Source organism: Puntigrus tetrazona, chromosome 17 (assembly GCF_018831695.1).
Source record: "Puntigrus tetrazona isolate hp1 chromosome 17, ASM1883169v1, whole genome shotgun sequence".
Taxonomy (NCBI): domain Eukaryota; kingdom Metazoa; phylum Chordata; class Actinopteri; order Cypriniformes; family Cyprinidae; genus Puntigrus; species Puntigrus tetrazona.
The window spans coordinates 6,432,137-6,450,961 of NC_056715.1; the positions used below are offsets into that span (position 1 = coordinate 6,432,137).

An 18,825-nucleotide genomic window follows, 5' to 3' on the forward strand; every position below is an offset into this window, starting at 1 on the left:
TTGTACAACCAAAAGAATTACAGGAATGATTAACTGTGTATAACCACAGTGTTATATTTATTTTTTTCCAGCAAGATTGCATTCAACTAATCAAAATCTATTTCAAGTAAATGTTCCTTTTTTGTTGACGTTTGGTCCTAACTATCCACGACGGTGTCACACAGACTTTCTAGTTTAGAAACGTTTCGGTATCTTGGTTCTCTAAAGGAAGGAATGGTGACATAGTTCAAAATTGTGACAAGAGGGATGTAACTTCTCTATTTCTCCGTCAGGGAACGTGGGTTACACAAGTAACCAAGACTGACGTCATGTGGACCCTATGGAAAACGGCACAAGCTAAACTGCGATATGTAATTGAGGTACAAATGCTGACAGGTGAGCATGTCAGTGCAAATGAAACAAATAAGCCAGTTTAGCGGGCCCACCAGGGGTGCTAATTCGCAGTCGTTAGGGGTGGAGCACAATGACAAGATGTTAAATAGTTTTTTGTAAGTGTAGGAAGGGGAACACAATTAGGCAAAAACCGTGTAACCTGTGTCGTACAGCCTGCAGCTCTACATATGTCTGCAGAAGAGGCAATGTGCACTAGTGCCCAGGTGGAGGCAACACTCCAAATGGAATGAGCCCTCACTTTTAGGGGGCATGGCTCTCATTAGAACTGATACCCACCATGGGCGACTCAATCAGACCTTTTCGTCAGTCAGTACTTACCTGCTCCTCCAGATCCAGTGGTGGCGATATCATGCCTGGAGACAGTGGAGAAAGTCGAACTTTGTCGGCATTACTCATCTGCACCAGGTTCAGCCAGAGATGGCACTCCTGGATCACCATATTGAATGAAGTCAGTCGTCGTGCATAGTTCCTGCATCAGCTTTTGCCTTGGCTTGGTGGACCTGCAGGATAGCTCAGCCTGATGCAGTGATAGACCTCTTATCCTTTTCTGGAGCCTTGAAAGAGACACTGCGTCTGGCACGGTGGAACATTTCTGACCGCGATGTTTGTTATCAGTCACTCGGTAGCTACATTTAATGATATTAGAAGGTTTAATAGTTATGAATTAGATTATAAATGTATCCTTTTCGTTGCGAAGAGGAGTGAGCTTTCATGGAGAGAGCCCGCCCACACATGCTTCTGACTGGCTGCGATATTTTATTGATTTTGTCACTTTCTGATATTGCGTTTCATTTGGTGTGGACAACTAAATTGCCTGACGCTGGAAACTTATCGAGTCACAAGTAGTCAGTGCACGGCGTATTATTTTTTTAACTTTACTATTGATCAACCTAACGGAAAGAATTGACTTTGTTTTAAAAAGGGAAAGTTAAACTGCCTGAAAGGTGTTTAATTAATTCTAAAATTGTGTGAATGGCAGCCTGTTAAATAATGAGAGTGATTCAGCGCCAGACTCCTATTTGATGTCAAGAGGGTTTTATATTGAGGAACTGTGTCATTGTACAGACTTAGAGAAGAATGTTTCAACATGTTTTAACTGACTAACCACCATTCAGAGATGAATTCTGTTATGAGGGACCGTGAGCTAGAGCTTTCGAGTTGAGATGTGTTAAGGTGTGGATGTTTGTGTTTTGAAACTCCCGTCAGTAAGTATTGCACAGTCATTTGTGAATAGCAAACCACAATGCCTATGACATATGCCACACCCATGATTAAAAGTATGAGAGGAATTTCCTTCATTTCTGGCCAAGAATTTAAACTTGCAGTTGTCCTTAAATCCCCTCTTTTCCTGTAGTTGATTAACTATGTTTGCATTTACATTTACATAATCTGAAAGTGTCAAAAAGTGTATGGCCACTTAAGCCTGAATTTAAGGGTTCATACGATGTGATTTCGAGTTTTCCTTTCTCTTTGGAGTGTTACAAGCTGTCTCTGCATAGATAAGATCCCTAATTGTTAACATGTTATTTTAACAAACCTATTAAAAATGAGTGCTCTAATAAAATTGAGAAATTTATCTTGTCTGAATCAGGAGTGAAACATGCACAGATCAAGCACCCATCGCAAGTGAAAACATCACAAAACAGTCCTAAATTAATATTTTGGTTTTGTTGTGAAATGCTTTAATGATGAATATGTAATAGCTTTTTTCTGGATTACCTTTGGATTATTGCGATACACTTAGCAGCTGTTTGGACTCTCATTTTGACGGCACCCATTCACAACACAGATGGTTAATGGTGATGTTAAATTTTTGCAAATCTGTTTTGATGAAGAAAAAAACGTAACTACATCTTGAACGGTCTGAAGGTAAGTATATTTTGGGGGGAGGGTAAACTATTCCCCAATGCATAACACCACTGTATTTAATAAAAACATAGCACAAGCACAATTTTCACAAAGTTTCTTTTTTAGGTTATAAAACAAAAGAAAGACAGACAGATCGATTTTTCCCAAGAAGACAAAGCATTCGGACATTTTCTGACTGTCAAATGCTGGATCATGTCCATAGTTAATGTAATGAACTTCACCTGTGGTTACTCTGCCGGTGTAATCTTCACACATCCATTAGATCTGTCTGCAGTACCTGTTGTGTGCATGGATATGTGGGGTAGATTTGACTGTGATAGTAACAGACACAGTGCGGCTAATTGCCTCCATTACAGTGTGGCAATGTGACAGCTGCTGGGGAAGGCCACACAGGGTCAATTGTGCCCTGTTGGAATGGCTGCACTCTTCCCTCATCTGCCACAATAGATTTAACAGACAGTGATGAAAGGGGACAGGTCGTTCAGTGAGAGATCAGTATGTACCCTATGTACAAAAACACTCTTACTGTAATCTCACTGTCTGGCCTTTTTGACGTCAGTTGCTTATGGATGGTGTCACTCAAGGTGCTGAATAACAGAGGCTTTGTCGCTGCTTAATGGTCAAATTATGCCTGAAGGGGTGAGAAAATACGCTAGAAGACAAACAGGTTAAGTGAGTCAAAAACAACAACTTTAAGAAGTTAACAGAGTGTTTTTCTTGTTTAAACAAATACATTTGAATCAAATTATGCTGCAGATCTTTTCTTTGGCCAAGTGACTGATGTGATCTGGCATCATTTAAAAACTCACAAGTTTATGCCTCTACTTCTTAGTAGCCCCCAGTGTGAAAAATGAACAACTCATTTTCATTAATGTAATGCATGAATGAATAATTCTGCATTATGTATACACTACTGTTTAGAAGTCTTTTCTTGATGTAATAAACGCAGTAAAATTAGAAAAATTGTTTCATAAAATGTAATTATTGTGACGCTAAGCTGAATTTTAGCAGCTATTACTCCTGTCTTCAGTGTCACATGATCCTTCAGAAATCATTATGTGCTGATTTGCTGATAAAGAAAATTTCTTGCTTTCTTGCTTTCTTTCTTTCTGTGAATCTTAATATGTTTGAATCATAATTGTGTCTGGACAGGGTGATTTTCAAGGTTGCATTTCAGTAATGAGAAATTGTAAAAAAAAAAAAAATGCACTTAATTGATGTTGTCATTTTAAAAATCACTTTTGTTATTTAAGCAAATAATTATTTCTTATTTTTGTTCTTTCCGGTTTCCACATGACATTCAAATGTTCAAAGAAAACAATCTATGATGCGCAGATATTAAATAAATTTATGCATAGCCAAAAAGAAACAAAATGCATTCTGACTGATGACACAAAGTTTAAGGGTCTCTCTGGTGCAACAACGAATTTACACAAAATTTAAATGCAGCAACAGCACCATCTGCACCATCAACAAACTAAGAAAACCTTAAAATAGCGTTACCAAAATCTGAACTTCAATCCTAAGAACTTTGTCTCCAACAATACCCGCATACACACCCTGGCAAGTTCAGCCCAACAGTTGCTTTTGTCACCTTACATTACAGAGCCAATAATAAATATGAAAGAGAAAAAGAAAGAGCACCAAAGAAAACGCACAGACTGATAACAGCACTAAATCACCGTCAGCAGGCAATCTTCACCAGCTCTGTGACTGACGCTATTCTCCAAACTCAGCTCGCTAAATAACTCCAGAGTCCAGACAGCACAGAGCCAATGGGGCAGCGTTCATCGCCGTAATTATATCATGCCTGAGGAAGGCCGAGACACAGAGCCATGCAAATTCAGATTAAACCTGCAGCGGTCGGGGCCAGTGTGTGTGTTTGTGTGTTAGGGACAGGACCTTTTGATCATTTGGGCGCTTGGAGGGCGTGCTAATCACTCCTGACAGGCCCTTTCCGACAGATTCAGCGACAAACTTCTCGATTTTGCTCTGGTTTTTGAACTCTCCTCTGCCCTGCGGGGACTTGTCAAGCACTCTGATGTCAATGACCCAATTGTCCACTGGGCCCTGTTGGGTAACCCCAATGAGGTCCATGCCCTGTCTATTGTGTGCGAATGAACTCTAGCGCTGATTGCATTTTCTGGTAATTAAGCTTGTTCTCTCTCCCCACTCTTTCTTTCATCGCGGGGCACCGTTTGGTGGGTTCAGCGTAGTGTCACTTGCGTGATCGCACAGGTGCTGGGTTTTCCCACCGTACCATGCCGCTCATTAGGTCATCGTGATGACGGAAGCGCATATTGTTTAATTGAATTCTCATTAGTGCTTGCTACAAAAGACCGGCCACTGACCTCGTTGCTCCCGGGGGCACCAAGCTTGTTATATGCATATCCTTTCGCATAGGGTTTAATTATGTTGTGAATAAACCGTGGTTTGAATGCTACGTGCTGGAATTAACGGTTGCTGGTGTAAAGGGAGTTAAAGATGCGTTCGTACGCATGTGTCCGTGTTATTGCACTCATAAACACATATATAGTACTGCAATAGACGCAGTTCTTTGCCAAAAACGCAGCTTGCCTTTCTCAGAGTCACTTCTGATCACTAAGGTTTATGAGACAGGAGCCACCAAAACCCACACATACACTAAATATACATAAGCATGTGCCTTTCAAGGCTCCAAGAATATCCTTGATGGTAGTGTTCTCTTCCAAATATGTCCCAGGACACATTATTTCTGAAAAATGAACTCGTCCATGGGACGCCACCCCAGTGATCTGTCAGGCACCTATTCAAACACAATACTTACTCTTGTTCTGGATGAATATGAATGTGTGGTGACTATAAAAAGTATTTGCTCCCTTGAAAGTTCTCATGTTTTATTGTTTTACAACTTTGAACCACAATTTCATTTGACCTTTTTGACGCTGAAAATGAAAATATTCTTTTATGTGAAAGCTACACAGGCTATCGATGAGACTTTTTTTGTCAGCTTTTGTCAATTCTTTTTTTTTTTCTTTCAGTTTGACAGATAAAATCCGATTTTATGTTTTTAACCTCTCATTGGTGATACATGTTACAAAATAAAAACAAGCATCCAAAGTAATTCAATAGCATTAACCAGTCGTCCCAATTCTTATGCTGTTGTCTGCAACAAAAATGACCTGGAGCCCTAATTTATAAATTGTTGCACAGAAAACATCGTAAATTTGAACTTACGATCATTTCACCGATTTGCAAAATGTGATTTTATAGAATGAATCGTGTATTGCAAAAGATCTCGAACTTTCGAGCAAATGAATGATTTCAGCTCTCCGCTTGTAAACGACTCTGAATTAGTATTATTAACACACAAAATGAGCGTGCACACATTTTTTAAAAGAGGCCCCAGATTTGGATACTGAGGGAATTAACGGGATCAAATTGCAAAATGTCAATTGCTGAAGCTTTAGGACGAAATTGCAACTGCATCAATAAAAATATTTTGCATGTTTTGGAGTTCATACTCAGATTGGAAAAACCAAAAACATCAATCAATGCTGAATATTTAGAGACAATCAAAAAATATGAATAGATAAACAAATAATAACAATTATAATAATAATAATAATAATAATAAAAAAAGGTTTGCATATGTTTTTTTGTAAAACATGCATTGCTAAAGCTTTAGACAAAAATCACATAAATGAATGCATGAAAGAATGGATGAATGAATAACAAATATAGTTTGCATATATTTTGGAGCTCATAGTCAAAGAAAAAATGCCTTTTATTCAGAGGTCCACAATGAGAAGATCATTTGCAAATCGCATGTCTATATGGACAAAAAGCAAGATGAAATTCTGATAGTTTTATTATAAATCAATGAGATTTTAATAAAAGTATAGCTGACTAATTACAAAAAAATGCATATAAATTCTACAGTAGTTGTCATTCTAGATCACCCAATAATGTCTTAGTAAAGATTAAGACCTATATGTGACTTTTTAAACTTTTTTTTCACCAAAAAACTTAAGTCATAATAAAGTTTCAAATTTCAGTCCATTCCATATACCATTTTTACTATTTAAAATGCTGAGGCAATAAAAAGTCAAAAATCCATTACAGTCAGTATTTTTTTTTAAAGGCACCATACTTTTTTATGTTTGTGGTCTTGACTTCAAAAACTTGATTGCCTGCCTCTTACGCTGCTAACCCACTCCAGGTGGAGTGTCGCTGGCGTCCTAGAGAGATATTTGGGAATTGAAAAAGGGGCAAGAAATGTCAGATCCTGAAAAGCAGCTAGAGGAACCCGATAGTGGCTGGGTGCTGGAGGTCTGGACCGGGGCAGAAGGGTCTGGGGCTCCGGGTATTGAGGGCAGGATTATTGGGGACAGGCTGAGGAGAGATGAGGGCAGAGAGCAGTCTGACCCAGCGGGAGAGAGACAGAAAGAAAGGAAGAGCGGGTGAGATGGGGGTTAAAAATTCAAAGAGAGGCTAAGGAGAGGAATGAGATTCAAGGAATGCTGGAAGTAGCACAAGGTCAAAACAAGGAAAAAGAATGAATGAAAGAAAGAAACAGAATAAATAATGACTATTTCAGCCACACTTTTAATGGAATGAAAAACAGTAATATGCAGTATTGTTGTCTATATTCCTGTTTTGGGAATATTTGATTCTGATCAAACTTGTGACATTTAGCTGATCTCGAAACTGTTCCCCCGCAACTGATTTCCTTCATAGTTGTGATAGTTATTTAATGTGTATGACTTTGCTGTCTTTCTTTAACATAATACATGAATCAAACACAAAATTAATGAGGAATAGTCATTTGGGAATTTATTACAAAATTAAACATCAAGGTGATATTAGACCCACTTTGTAATACTGAAATCATTTTCCTTACCATTTTATAATTTTTCTAATCATATTCTTGCACCTTAATATTTTTCAATACATTGTAAAAATCACACAAAATATGAGATATTTCTTTCATGAAAAAAGAATAAAAAATTGCACTGACCACAGTATTAATGCTATGAACTAATATATTCATTTTAATAACGTGTGATTAAATCGCAGTCAATTAAATGCAACAAATGATTAAACTTTTTTTAATAAGGCTTTATCAAGCCAACATTCAAAGTTACATTTTAAAGACAGAAATGCTATTGTTTTTGGATTAAATAACCTTTATCTGTTCATCAGCGCTCATGAAAACAAACCGCACCATTGCGTCAGTACAGTATTACCTCCACTGCAGTTTAAGCTCTATGATAACACGCAATGTATCAATGAAATAACACGTTGATAGAGATCGTTGCAAATGTCTACTGGACCTTCAAGGCATGTTCCGGGTTCGGCACAAGTTAAGCTCAACAGCATGTGACATTTGTGAAAACACACAAAAATATTACATAGTTCAGTAATGCATTTAAAATGTATTCGCTGTTAATTAAATTTTTTTTTTTCACTTAAAAGCAACAAACAACAAGCAATGCTTTCAACATTATATTTGCTTAGTGCGATTCAATCCCGATCTATTAAATACACCTGGTTAAATTGAAACATGTTTATTATTATTTATTATTATTTACTATTTTTTAATAATATTGAATAACGTATACCATTTATTATAGATTTTTACATTTGTAATTTTAGTTTAGTTTTGTAATCTTAGTAATCTTTATTAATTTATTGCTTTTGTAATTATGAATTCCTATTGCTATTACTAATTGCATTTTTTTTTTTTTTCAGGTTTTATTATTAGTTCACTTAATTTGTCTTAGATTCAGTTTTTAAGATTTCAGATCTATTTCAATTAGCAAAAATGTTTTATTAGATTTAGTCAACAATAATTAATCCTAGATTGCAAAGTTTATCCTCCTGGAACAGAACATCTCATTGATTAAAAATAATATTTTGTGTCATTTTTAGTTCAATTACATATAGGAAAGATTCAACAACAACAAAAACAGAATGAACTGCACACTGCACTGATTTATATGAAACAGATGCTGTCTAATTGTAGTTGTCCAAGAAAATAAGCAAGAAAGTGTGGTTTTGATATACATGGTTGTGGACCAACAGGTAGTTTCACTCTCTCACTGAAGTCTCCACAAACATACACTCATATTCCAGGAGGACTTGACCTCCTGACAGATGAACCTATTTCTCTTTCATTCGCTCTCTTATTCCCTCATCCTTTTCCTCTTCTCTTCCCCTTTTTTCTGTGATAGCGTCTGAGACACAGGACGTCTCCACACTAATGTGCTGAAAGATTTGGACACGTCCTGTGACAAAGACCTTAATGAAACAACTGCTGTTCTCTCACTCACTCACTCACTCACACATACTCTCTCTCACACACACACACACACACACACACACACACACACACACAGTCTTTTTACATTTATCGGCCATTACTGTCAAGTCTTATTGAGAAGTATTTTTGTATTGTTATTGTTGTGCAAGTTCAAATAAATAAAACAGGGTGTTTTTTGCAGTTCAAGACAAAACTAGCAGCACAACACGTGGCAGCTTGTTTGTGACGTTAATCGCTTTCTTCTTTATAGCCTAAAGGCATAAATATTTAAATCAGGCGGCTCCTTATAAAGGTTAAACACACATTCATTCTCTCTCTCTCACACACACACACAAACACACACGGTCTCTAAAGACAGCTTTCAGAAGCATATACTATCTCACTGTTAATCTAAAAGTGATGCAAATCCCTTACGTCCCCCGTTCTGTTTTGAATGTTCAACCTGAAGTAGCAAGTTTCCGTTGAGAAAGACCATTGTAAAAACTTAATGGGTTTGTTGGGGTTAAATCTTTTAAAATATGTGCCTTTACAGATCCCTAAACTAACTACAAATGATCCCTACTTTGGTAAATAAATACGCTGGCCAAACCAAACAATGATTTTGAAAAATAAAACGTGACTGCTTCTAGTGGTCAGTGGAGAAACTGCAGTGTGACAGACACCATGATTAACTAGGAGCCATTAAGAATTAACATTGCAATACCTAAAGCATTTATTTTATTAACAAAAGGAGCTAGATGAGCTTATAATTTATGACTAATTGGTGCATCTACTGCTATATTATGTCACTGTGTCTGTGTGTGTGTGTGTGTATATATATATATATATATATATATATATATATATATATATATATATAATTAATTAACACGACCCTAACACCCTTCATACACTCTTCACCCTCCTGCCATCTGGTAAGGTACCGGAGCATTCGGGCCCTCACAACCAGTCAGTTGAGAACCAGAACAGTTTCTTTCCACAAGCCATCACACCTGAAATGGACCTTTTTCCAATACGCTTATTTGCACTTCATATTTATTGTTGTCTTGTGTTTTGTGTTCTTTTTGCTTTTCGTCCTTGCAGTGTTTGCACTAGTGCTTGCACACTGGGTTTTGCACTTAACTCTCTTGCTGTTTGCACTATTCTGCACACTTTGCACTTCACGTTGCTAAAACACTACTGTCTCAGCTCATTATATGAGTTTTTGTCTTGTGTTGTGATGTGAGTCCATGTAGCACCAGGTCCCGGAGAAACGTCGTCTCATTTCACTATGTACTGCTACATGTAGTTGAAATGACAATAAAAGCCACTTGACTTGACTTAAAGCAGATGTTTTGGTACATTACACTGGTAAAAACATAGAAGTTGTATTTAATAGACTGCACTTGTTTACATAAACATATTTAGTGTTTTATTAGTTTTCACCAAAGAGACTCATAACAGACAGACTGATGCTTCACACTGACTTTATAGCAATATCTGGTCCATATATCTTAAAGCACAGAAACCAAGAAAACACATTATCTTCAAAGAAATTTCCACCTGTCCCAAACATGACTTTTCCAGTTTTAAACCTTATTACTGGTTTAGGTCCAGAGCCTAACACATTAAACACTGCTGTTGGTCACACATCTGCATACATATCCCCATTTAACAGGTTTTTTCTATTACATAAAACACACTAACAAACCAAATCCTCGGATGCTTTTACTACACATTTAACTGTCCAACACACACACACACACACACACACAAAAAAGAAAGATTATCCCATTGTTTACAACACAGTCTTCTGTCTACTAGTCAGATACACTGTCCTGTCATGCTTAGCAAAGTTAAAGCTGGATTGTTTTGGTCAAATGATGTGCTAATAAATGCATGCTGATATTTAAATTAGAGGAGGCAGAAAAACATTAGAATGACAGACTAAGTACACAAACAAATATTAAAATGATCATACGTCACTCCAAAATGGATTGCACAAAATGTTTTTGTTTTTTTAAATACAATCCCAAGACATTCAAACTTAAGAAATGTATTTTAAAGACACTTTTAAAAATACTGTTACATAAAAACAACTTAAGATTACAGTTCCAGAATGTCACGAGAGATTTAAAATTTAAAGGCAAAGTTCACCCAAAAATGTAGGAAAAATCATCTTGTCATTCCAAACCTGTATGAATACTTTTAAACATTAAATTTTACTGTAAATCTTCCCTTAAATGAGAGTTCTGAAATTATCCAATGGTGTTTGATAACATGCAATTTCCAAACCTTCAGTAGTCTGTTGTAAAATTGCAGATAAGAGTAAATAGCTGTTCATTTCAATGACAAAATTACTTTTTTTTGTTATACTACTTTTATAATAAAATTAGTATAACAAAAACATAAGTGTAAAATTATAACAAAAAAAGTATATGTGCTTTATCTGTCATTTTGGTACTTGCTTGACAGGCCGAATGCCCATTCACTTTAAATCAACGGAAAAGAGCGTACAGGTTATTCTTCAAAAATATTCCTTTTCCTTTCCACTGAAAAAAAAGGAATGTGGGTTTGGAATGACATATGGGTGAATAAATGATAAAATAAGTTTAATTCTGGGCGAACTATAGAAATGTAAACATTAACAAGCTGAATCACTGATGCGTACATAAAACCCCGCTAACATGCACTTTTTAGCCATTTTTTTCACGCTCCGTTTCAGTACCGTGAAAACTGGCTGAAAGGCACACGCTACAGCAACCTTTGACTTTGACTCCTGCCCCTGTGGAGGGAGAGCGAGGGCATCAGGGGTATATCTGTGCTACTGTGTCCACGCTATTCGTAATAAGAGATGTCTCTACAAAGGCAGGTTCAGATCAAGTTACAGATCAAATGCGCTCAGATCCACTTTTAAATGACATTTTTAATACATTCTTAGTCTTCCTGTACTCATATTAGGCTTTGGTATTTTTTTCTGAACAAATAATGCTGCATGCAATATTCTCTATTCTGCATCGTTACTTGTAGTATTTTCATCTGTAGAAAAAGCATCTACTAAATGAATTAATGTAAAGGTCATTGTTCATGCTGTAAGTCTGTTTGTAGCTTTGTGTTTAGTGCTGCTTTGAAAGAGCATTAGCATTAATCCGAAGTTTAGGATTAAACAGTTTTAAACCGAGGATTAGACTGCAGTTTTGATGCTGATCCCATGTGGGTTTGTATTGGACAATCAAGGATGGTCGAAAGTGGATGATGTAATCAACTGCCGCCTTCTGGGTTTCAGCTTCAGAGAGCCGTAGCGAGGCTTTAAAAAACAATACAACATCAATTCATTTTTTTAGGAAGTACTAAAGGGTCTGAAAGTCTGAGACCACCAGGGAAAATGTTTGTATTCCATATTCTGCTTGATATTATGATACAACTAAATATAAAACGTTTGCATGTGCAAATGTACCTCTTTGCGTGCTGCTTTGGCACGGGTGAGTTTCACACTCTGAGATCTGCGCAGACCCTTCTGCACCGACGCCTCGTCTTCGGAGAATACTCCATCTGTTTCCTCCTCATGCCCCTCCCCTGCTTGTTTATATGGCTCTGTTGGAGCAGATGCACAGAGGAAGCAATAAAGATCTCAAACAAGAGGAACTCAACCTTGAAGCATTAGTTTACCCAAAAAATGGAAATTTTGTCATCATTTACTCACCCTCATGTCGCTTCAAACCCATATTGTGAATTTGTGGAACAGAGCAAAATAGAAATATTCCATACAATCACAACAAATGGGTTCTAAAGCTTTCAAGCCTCATATAAAATGCAAAAGGGCGATAAACAATTATGGGAGTATAGTGAAAAAGTTGGAGCTTATTCATCACCAGTTTCTTGTTTTTCTTATTGTTTTGTCCTTGAATGAAAGTCACATTTTCGTTTTTTATTTATTTATTTATTTTTATAAATGTTTTTTGGTTAATGTATTGATTGATTGGCCAGCTGAAATTTCAGGATTGCTTTTTAATACTTGTTCTACCACTAGAGGGAGACATAATAATTATTTTGATGACAGACAATGCACTCCACAAGGATTCATTTGCCCTTGAGGTTTAAAAAGCAAAGTCTGAACCTTGTTACATTTATTTTCTTTTGGTTTTTACTTTAATTTTGTTAAATCGGTATGCAATAATTTTTCAGCATTACATTGTCATTATCACTATGTAATCAGCTAGGATGTCATTAAAGAAAAAGTTCACCCCAAAATGTACGCATTTGGTAAAAAATGATCAAGATTTTTTCATTTGAACATATCTGGAGAAATTTAGCATTACGTCACTTGCTTCACATCACTGCATTGCATGGGTGCCATCAGAATGAGAGCAGTTGATAAAACATTAAAATATTCTACACATTAAACAAGAAATCCTCAAGCTGTGTGGTTGTACTAAATTAATCATTAACACATTTTTAACTTTGTTGCTTCTAATCCATAATGATGCTTTCTCCAGCGAAAGAATTGTGTCAGAATCAAGAGAGAAATATGCATAGATCATGCAACATTTAGAAGCAAAAACAAATATATATTTTAATGTGAGAAGACAAGATGATGGACTTTCTTACTGGAGGAAGCATTATTATGGAATTTAGAATGCCTATTTTGAGCAGAAGCGACAGTTTTAAGTTATATGACAAGCCTATATGATAGATTTGTTTCTTACAAACACACAGCGTTTCAATTCACAAGATGTATGGACTGACTGAATGATGGACTGAAGTCGTGTGGATTACTTGATTATTATGATGTTTTTATAACCTGTTTGGACTCTCATTCCCTGCAGAGAATCCATTGGAGAGCTAAGTTATGTACTGCTAGATTCCTTCAAATCCATTTCGATGAAGAAACGAACTCATCTACGTCATTAAAGTAAATTTCCAGATTTTCTTTTTTCTTTTTATTTGGGTGACCTATTCCTTTAAGGCACGTGCAGTACTCACCAGAATCAGCAGCGCTAGGGTTAGCAGACTGGAGGGCCCGTCGGCTGGGGTTCGAGAACACTGATTGTTCAGAGGGTAACTGTGTCAGGTCTGGAATACTGAAACTCCTCAGACGTTCACTGATGGCGCCCTGTCCCTGTGACATGAGTCAAGAGATGAGGTGCACTGAGTAAACAGAATTCAAGAAGCTGTGGCTACCTTTATAATACACAAAGACATCTGTTATTTAACTTCCTGCTTAATAACGGTCCAATGGTGTGCTGGCGACAGGTTATAGCAGACTGAAAAGAAAGCAAGTTACCTGCGCTAGGTGCAGCAGCTACTGCTGGAGATTAGTTTAGCATGTAGACAGAAAGAGAAAGGAAAAGGGAAGATTTTACATGTTCGAAAGAAAACATAAGTGGTGCATGTCTATGACAGTCTTAAGAATCAAGATAAGAACAGACCTTAGCAAAAACAGAAAAGCATTAGCAATTTAGATCTTTTTTAGGAACCAGACATGGCCAGACAGCAAATCTGATTTTAAAAAAGCAGTCAAGAGAACAGGAGAGGCGCAGTGAAGAGTGCATTTTACATTTTTGCAGTGCATTTTAGTGTCTATGTCAGCATATCATTAATATGCTGTATATTTTTAAGGGTCTCGTGTGTGTGTGTGTGTGTGTGTGTGTGTGTGTGTCTGTGTATTAGCAGAATGGTTCAAGTTTCCAAAAAATTATTTCTGAAGGAAACCAAGTATCTAGTGACACGAAGACTAGAATAATGGCTGCTCTTACTGTTATTACTGTACTTTTAAATCAAGCTTTTGTGATCATTTAACTAACTTTAATATTTCTTAAAACCTGATATACCCTTTCATATAAATCCGTTTTACTTTCAAGTTTGTAGTAGCAGAAAAGAAATGAAAACAACTGACCGCAAAAAGAAGTAATGTATCAATGCAAAACAATGATTTTGCTTACATGGATTGAAAGCTGACCAAATCAGCTTAGTTAGCTAGGTTAACTCAAATGCCCAGTATAAACAGTGCATGCGTGTACAAATGAGAACTTGTGTCCGTGCAGTACCTTCACAGCAGCAGAGACGGCAGCAGCAGCCGCAATCGTGAGACCCTGACGCCCAAAATTCACCATGGTCTCGTAACTCCTCTCTCTGGCCTGAACGATATATTCATCAATCTCCTGAAAAACACAATGTGAAACAATCACCATTAACCTCCAACTAGGAGTTGTTTGACAACAAATAATTACAGTTCATAATGATCATGTAATTGACACATCCAACTAGCACAATTCGTCTGTTTATCTCTTAACGTCCTTTATATAATCATTGATTATGTAATCCTTTCGATTCCATAATGCATTTTAGTATGGCTGTCACTGTCAGTTAACGCCTATTCCCAGGGAACCTGATGATGTGTTTAGGTCATTACCCTCTCCTTGGATGCCAGCATAGGGTGTAGGAATTTCCTGTAGAGGACACTGGCTCCTCTGGTGTAGGGAGACAGCAACCAAAAGACGAAAGCCATTTTCAGTTCGTAATAAACTGGAAACCTGAAACAATCAAGTGCTATGATTTTAAATGTTGAACTGTAATTTAAATTGAAAGTCAATAATATACCAAAAATATGTATTTGTCACATTTAATCCATTATATTAGTGTAATTTTTCTAAAATAAATTTTCTCAGTACTAGTACACTACATAGAACTATATCCATTTATATAAAACTATGTCATGAAACTAATGAAATGCACCGGAATTTAACCAAACTAAAACTGAACCTAACGGACTGGTTCCTCTAACTGGCCTGAGGAAAACAAAACGAAGCTCAACATCTGCAACAACAGGTAAAAGCCCTTCCATTTACCATAATGGCTAGAGAGCGAAAATCATACAAAGGAAAAGAACGGCAAAATGTTAATAAAACTACTTAATGCTAAATTACCCCATGCACTCCATTAACAATTATGTATTTCCGGGCTGTGTGTGTATATTTACCAAGCCAAAGAAAGGTCTGTGATGGTCTCCACCACTGTGTAAAGAGCAAACACGATCCAGTACATCATCCATCGCACCTGTCAAACCACAAAAGCAAACACTCCTTACCATGTACATGCTATAATATATGAATATTATTCATTCACTAATATGCTACGCATCAAAGTGCAATGGTATCATTGTACCATGGCACAGTCACGGTACTTTTTGTAAGGAAAGAAAAGGAAGTGCACAAACCACAAACAGGGCACACATGGTGGACGAACAGTATTAAATTGCTTAACAGCTCGGGGTTTAGTTACTGACAGCCTCCGTCAGGTATAAAGAGTAACCAGGACATACAGACTGGAGCACTTTGCCTATTCTGGTTATTAATATTCTCTAAACTCAAATATTAAGATGTGAACAATCAGTGGAACATGGATAGAGATTTGCACGTGCCTTTATGAATTGAGTACTCACATATTCTTTGACGTTTTTGGATTTGACGGCTTTAAAGGAGTAGTACGCAGGAAACAGCGTTCCAAACACAAGACTGTGAAAACACACATAAACGCATAAACTACACACTTGACATGATTTATATTCGAAAATATCATGCAATTGTTATATGCAAGCAAACAAATAAAGGTTGGAGAATTAACAGTTCAACCCCAATCCAATGAAAATGCAGATACACTGATATACAAATGTATGATGATACTGTTATTTACTGATAGATCTGGTAGATGGGCAATATTATCATTTATTTTTTGCCTTTGAATTATCTTCATCTAACACTTGAAAAAGACTAACAATTTATTTGAATATAAACACGACATTTAATAACACTGTTAAATGTAAATCATCTATAGAAAGTCATTTATATGACTAAATTTAACTTGTTGCATTTAAAGTAAATTATAAAATAGTGTAGAATTTAGTTATTTATCAATTATATATTTAATGATAAAAATGCAAATCCAGCCTTTGCCTTAGGCCTGCTCAAATATTAAAACTGAACACTGATCTCTTGGCTGCATTATAAAAATCCTTTATTTATTGTGACGTGCGAGACTGAAATCCTGTTGTTGTTTTTTCAAAGAGGTTTTAAATTCTCAGTACATATACACACAGTAAATTCACCGCCTTCACTGTAACTGGCTTGTGTTTCCCTGAACCATTTATTTTCGAGTAGCTATGGGAACGACATCACTGCCTGATACCGTCTAAAGTTATGTGTGATCATGGGTGTGTGTGTGTGTGTGTGTGTGTGTGTGTGTGTGTGTGTGTGTGTGTGGTGAGGGGCTGTTGGATGGATTCCATTTATTGCGTAACGTTTCTCCACTCTAAAACATCTCTACCATAAAGCAAAATAAGTGGTGATGTCAAGAGCAGGGGCCATCTCTTAAACTTAAAACAGTGAAACCGTTTGTAATTAAACAACTGCAGCATCACCAAGTCAGTATTTCCGTCTTGCTTTTACTACTAGTTCGAAGAAAGTGTTTAAACTTCGAATGCTGTGAGAACACATTAGAGTCACAATGGTTTAGTCATGCATTTCCTATTACGCTGTTCTCTGGGAGAACTCGTGAGGGTAAAAAAAAAAAGAAGGGAAAGAATTAGAAATGAGTGTGTGTGTGTCTGTCTGTTGTTACTGCACATCTCTAAAACAGCTAGGCCTTGTTTGCCGACAGCAAATAATTCATCATTTTAGCTTACAGTAAGAACACAAAAAGCATTTTAAAAGACCTTTAGACTTTGAAACCGACTATAAGCTACTATATAGAAATGTATTTCTATCAGTTACAACCAGACCTTTATCTCTTATATTGTCGGTATACTAAAGATAACCAAACCCACAGCAAACAGCACCTAGTGAGATGAAGCACAGAGTGTGCTTTGCTGTGCTGACCTTTTCCGCAAAGAAAGGGACACACCTACTCTAACATTACGGTCTAGCAGGAAAACAGCAGTTCCTCCTTGGCAGACAGGGACTTTGAATAAAACAGGTCTCCAGCCAAAACCATGATGAATTTCCTGCTGTACTCCACTGCCTCAGCAAAATTGATGTGGCTTTTTTTCTTCTGCATAATTTGTGAATTTTTATTATGGTTGATTCAGAGGTTCCTAAACTTTCTTACATGTGGTTTTCCATTACTTTTCTAATGATTTCTGATGGCTGGATGAGCTTTTTGTGTACTCAACAAACACTAGTTTCCAGCCTAGTAAGCAGACTACTTAAGTTCTGAGCAGAACTACAGCAACTTATACATTTATTCTGAATATAAACATTTAAATTACTTTTTTTTAAATTTTATTTTCTTTAAGTTCCATTACTTTTCTAGGCCTGGAAATTAAGCTTTTAAACGGTATATTTCAGATTTTCCAGGACTGGTGAACCTTGTTGATAGTGAAAATGTATAAGATTATATATAAGTATATAAGATAAATGTAGAAATTTTGTAAGCATACGAATGCATAAACTTTTAAAAAACATTTTTTTTCCATTTAAAATCCTAACCAACAGCAAATAAACTAGTTTTCTTTATGTACTTATGATATTGTTTCGCATTGTAAGATTGTAGATGTTATATATCCGTATGAAGTAAACGCGCAAGTCAGCAGTTTTGCTGATGTAGCGTTACTCTAAGCTCAGAAATACACATAGTTTTCAGTAAATACTCACACAATGACCCTAGATATGATCCAAGACACCATCTTCCGACCTGTTGCACTTTAAAATGATGAGATTTGATGGAGATCCAGTCCAGAGGCATAAACTATTCAACTATAACTAATAATAACTTCTTTCTCGCTCCTCCAGCCGCTAAAACTCAACCACTGAGTTCTTTTTTTTAACGCATACGTCCTGATATACACAAGTTTGCAAGATGACATCGTTATTTGACGAATAACTACTGGTATTAAGCTGTTGTCTTCTCCCTACATGATGTTCCGTAACGTTAAAAATGCATGCATTGTTTTTTCCTGTTCGCCTGTTCTTTTCGGACAAGGGACGATGTCACCTTTGATTGATGGCACGACTGGCCACTGATTGGACAGAGTCTCTGGTTTGTCCCGCCTTCTGCGTTCACTGATTGGACTACTGACTCAGCGCCAAACAGGGTCACAGGGCGGAGCTGCTGCTCATCTCTTGCATTGCATGCTGTTTGCGTACTAGGATAGGAATGGTTAAGTTTGAAACAGGTAATTTGGAAACGTTTTCTTATTTTGAATATGTAAAATGCTCTTCAATGGTTGGGCGCACAGCTACATTTGTATTAGATTTTTTTTTCTTTCTCAAAACGAACGTATTGTC

The 18,825-nt window shown here is 36.6% G+C and overlaps 1 protein-coding gene across 1 annotated transcript; it reads right to left on the reverse strand.

Moving 5' to 3' along the window:
- Nucleotides 1-9,954: 9,954 nt before the first annotated feature.
- Nucleotides 9,955-18,521, reverse strand: reep3a (receptor accessory protein 3a). The gene is made up of 8 exons (XM_043263296.1): nt 18,193-18,521; nt 15,987-16,059; nt 15,525-15,601; nt 14,958-15,078; nt 14,593-14,706; nt 13,529-13,664; nt 12,003-12,139; nt 9,955-11,852 (listed from the first exon to the last, which is right to left on the reverse strand). The coding sequence occupies exons 1-8, from the start codon at nt 18,222-18,224 to the stop codon at nt 11,778-11,780; spliced, it is 765 nt and encodes a 254-aa protein (XP_043119231.1). The 5' UTR covers nt 18,225-18,521; the 3' UTR covers nt 9,955-11,777.
- Nucleotides 18,522-18,825: the final 304 nt, after the last annotated feature.

Coding starts and splice junctions, on each gene's coding strand:
- reep3a (XM_043263296.1), bottom strand. CDS start 18,224: ATGGTGTCTTGGATCATATCTAGGGTCATTGT. Junction 12,140..13,528: donor CCCTAGCGCTGCTGATTCTG/GTGAGTACTGCA, acceptor CTGCTCCAACAG/AGCCATATAAACAAGCAGGG. Junction 11,853..12,002: donor CCAAAGCAGCACGCAAAGAG/GTACATTTGCAC, acceptor TGTTTTTTAAAG/CCTCGCTACGGCTCTCTGAA.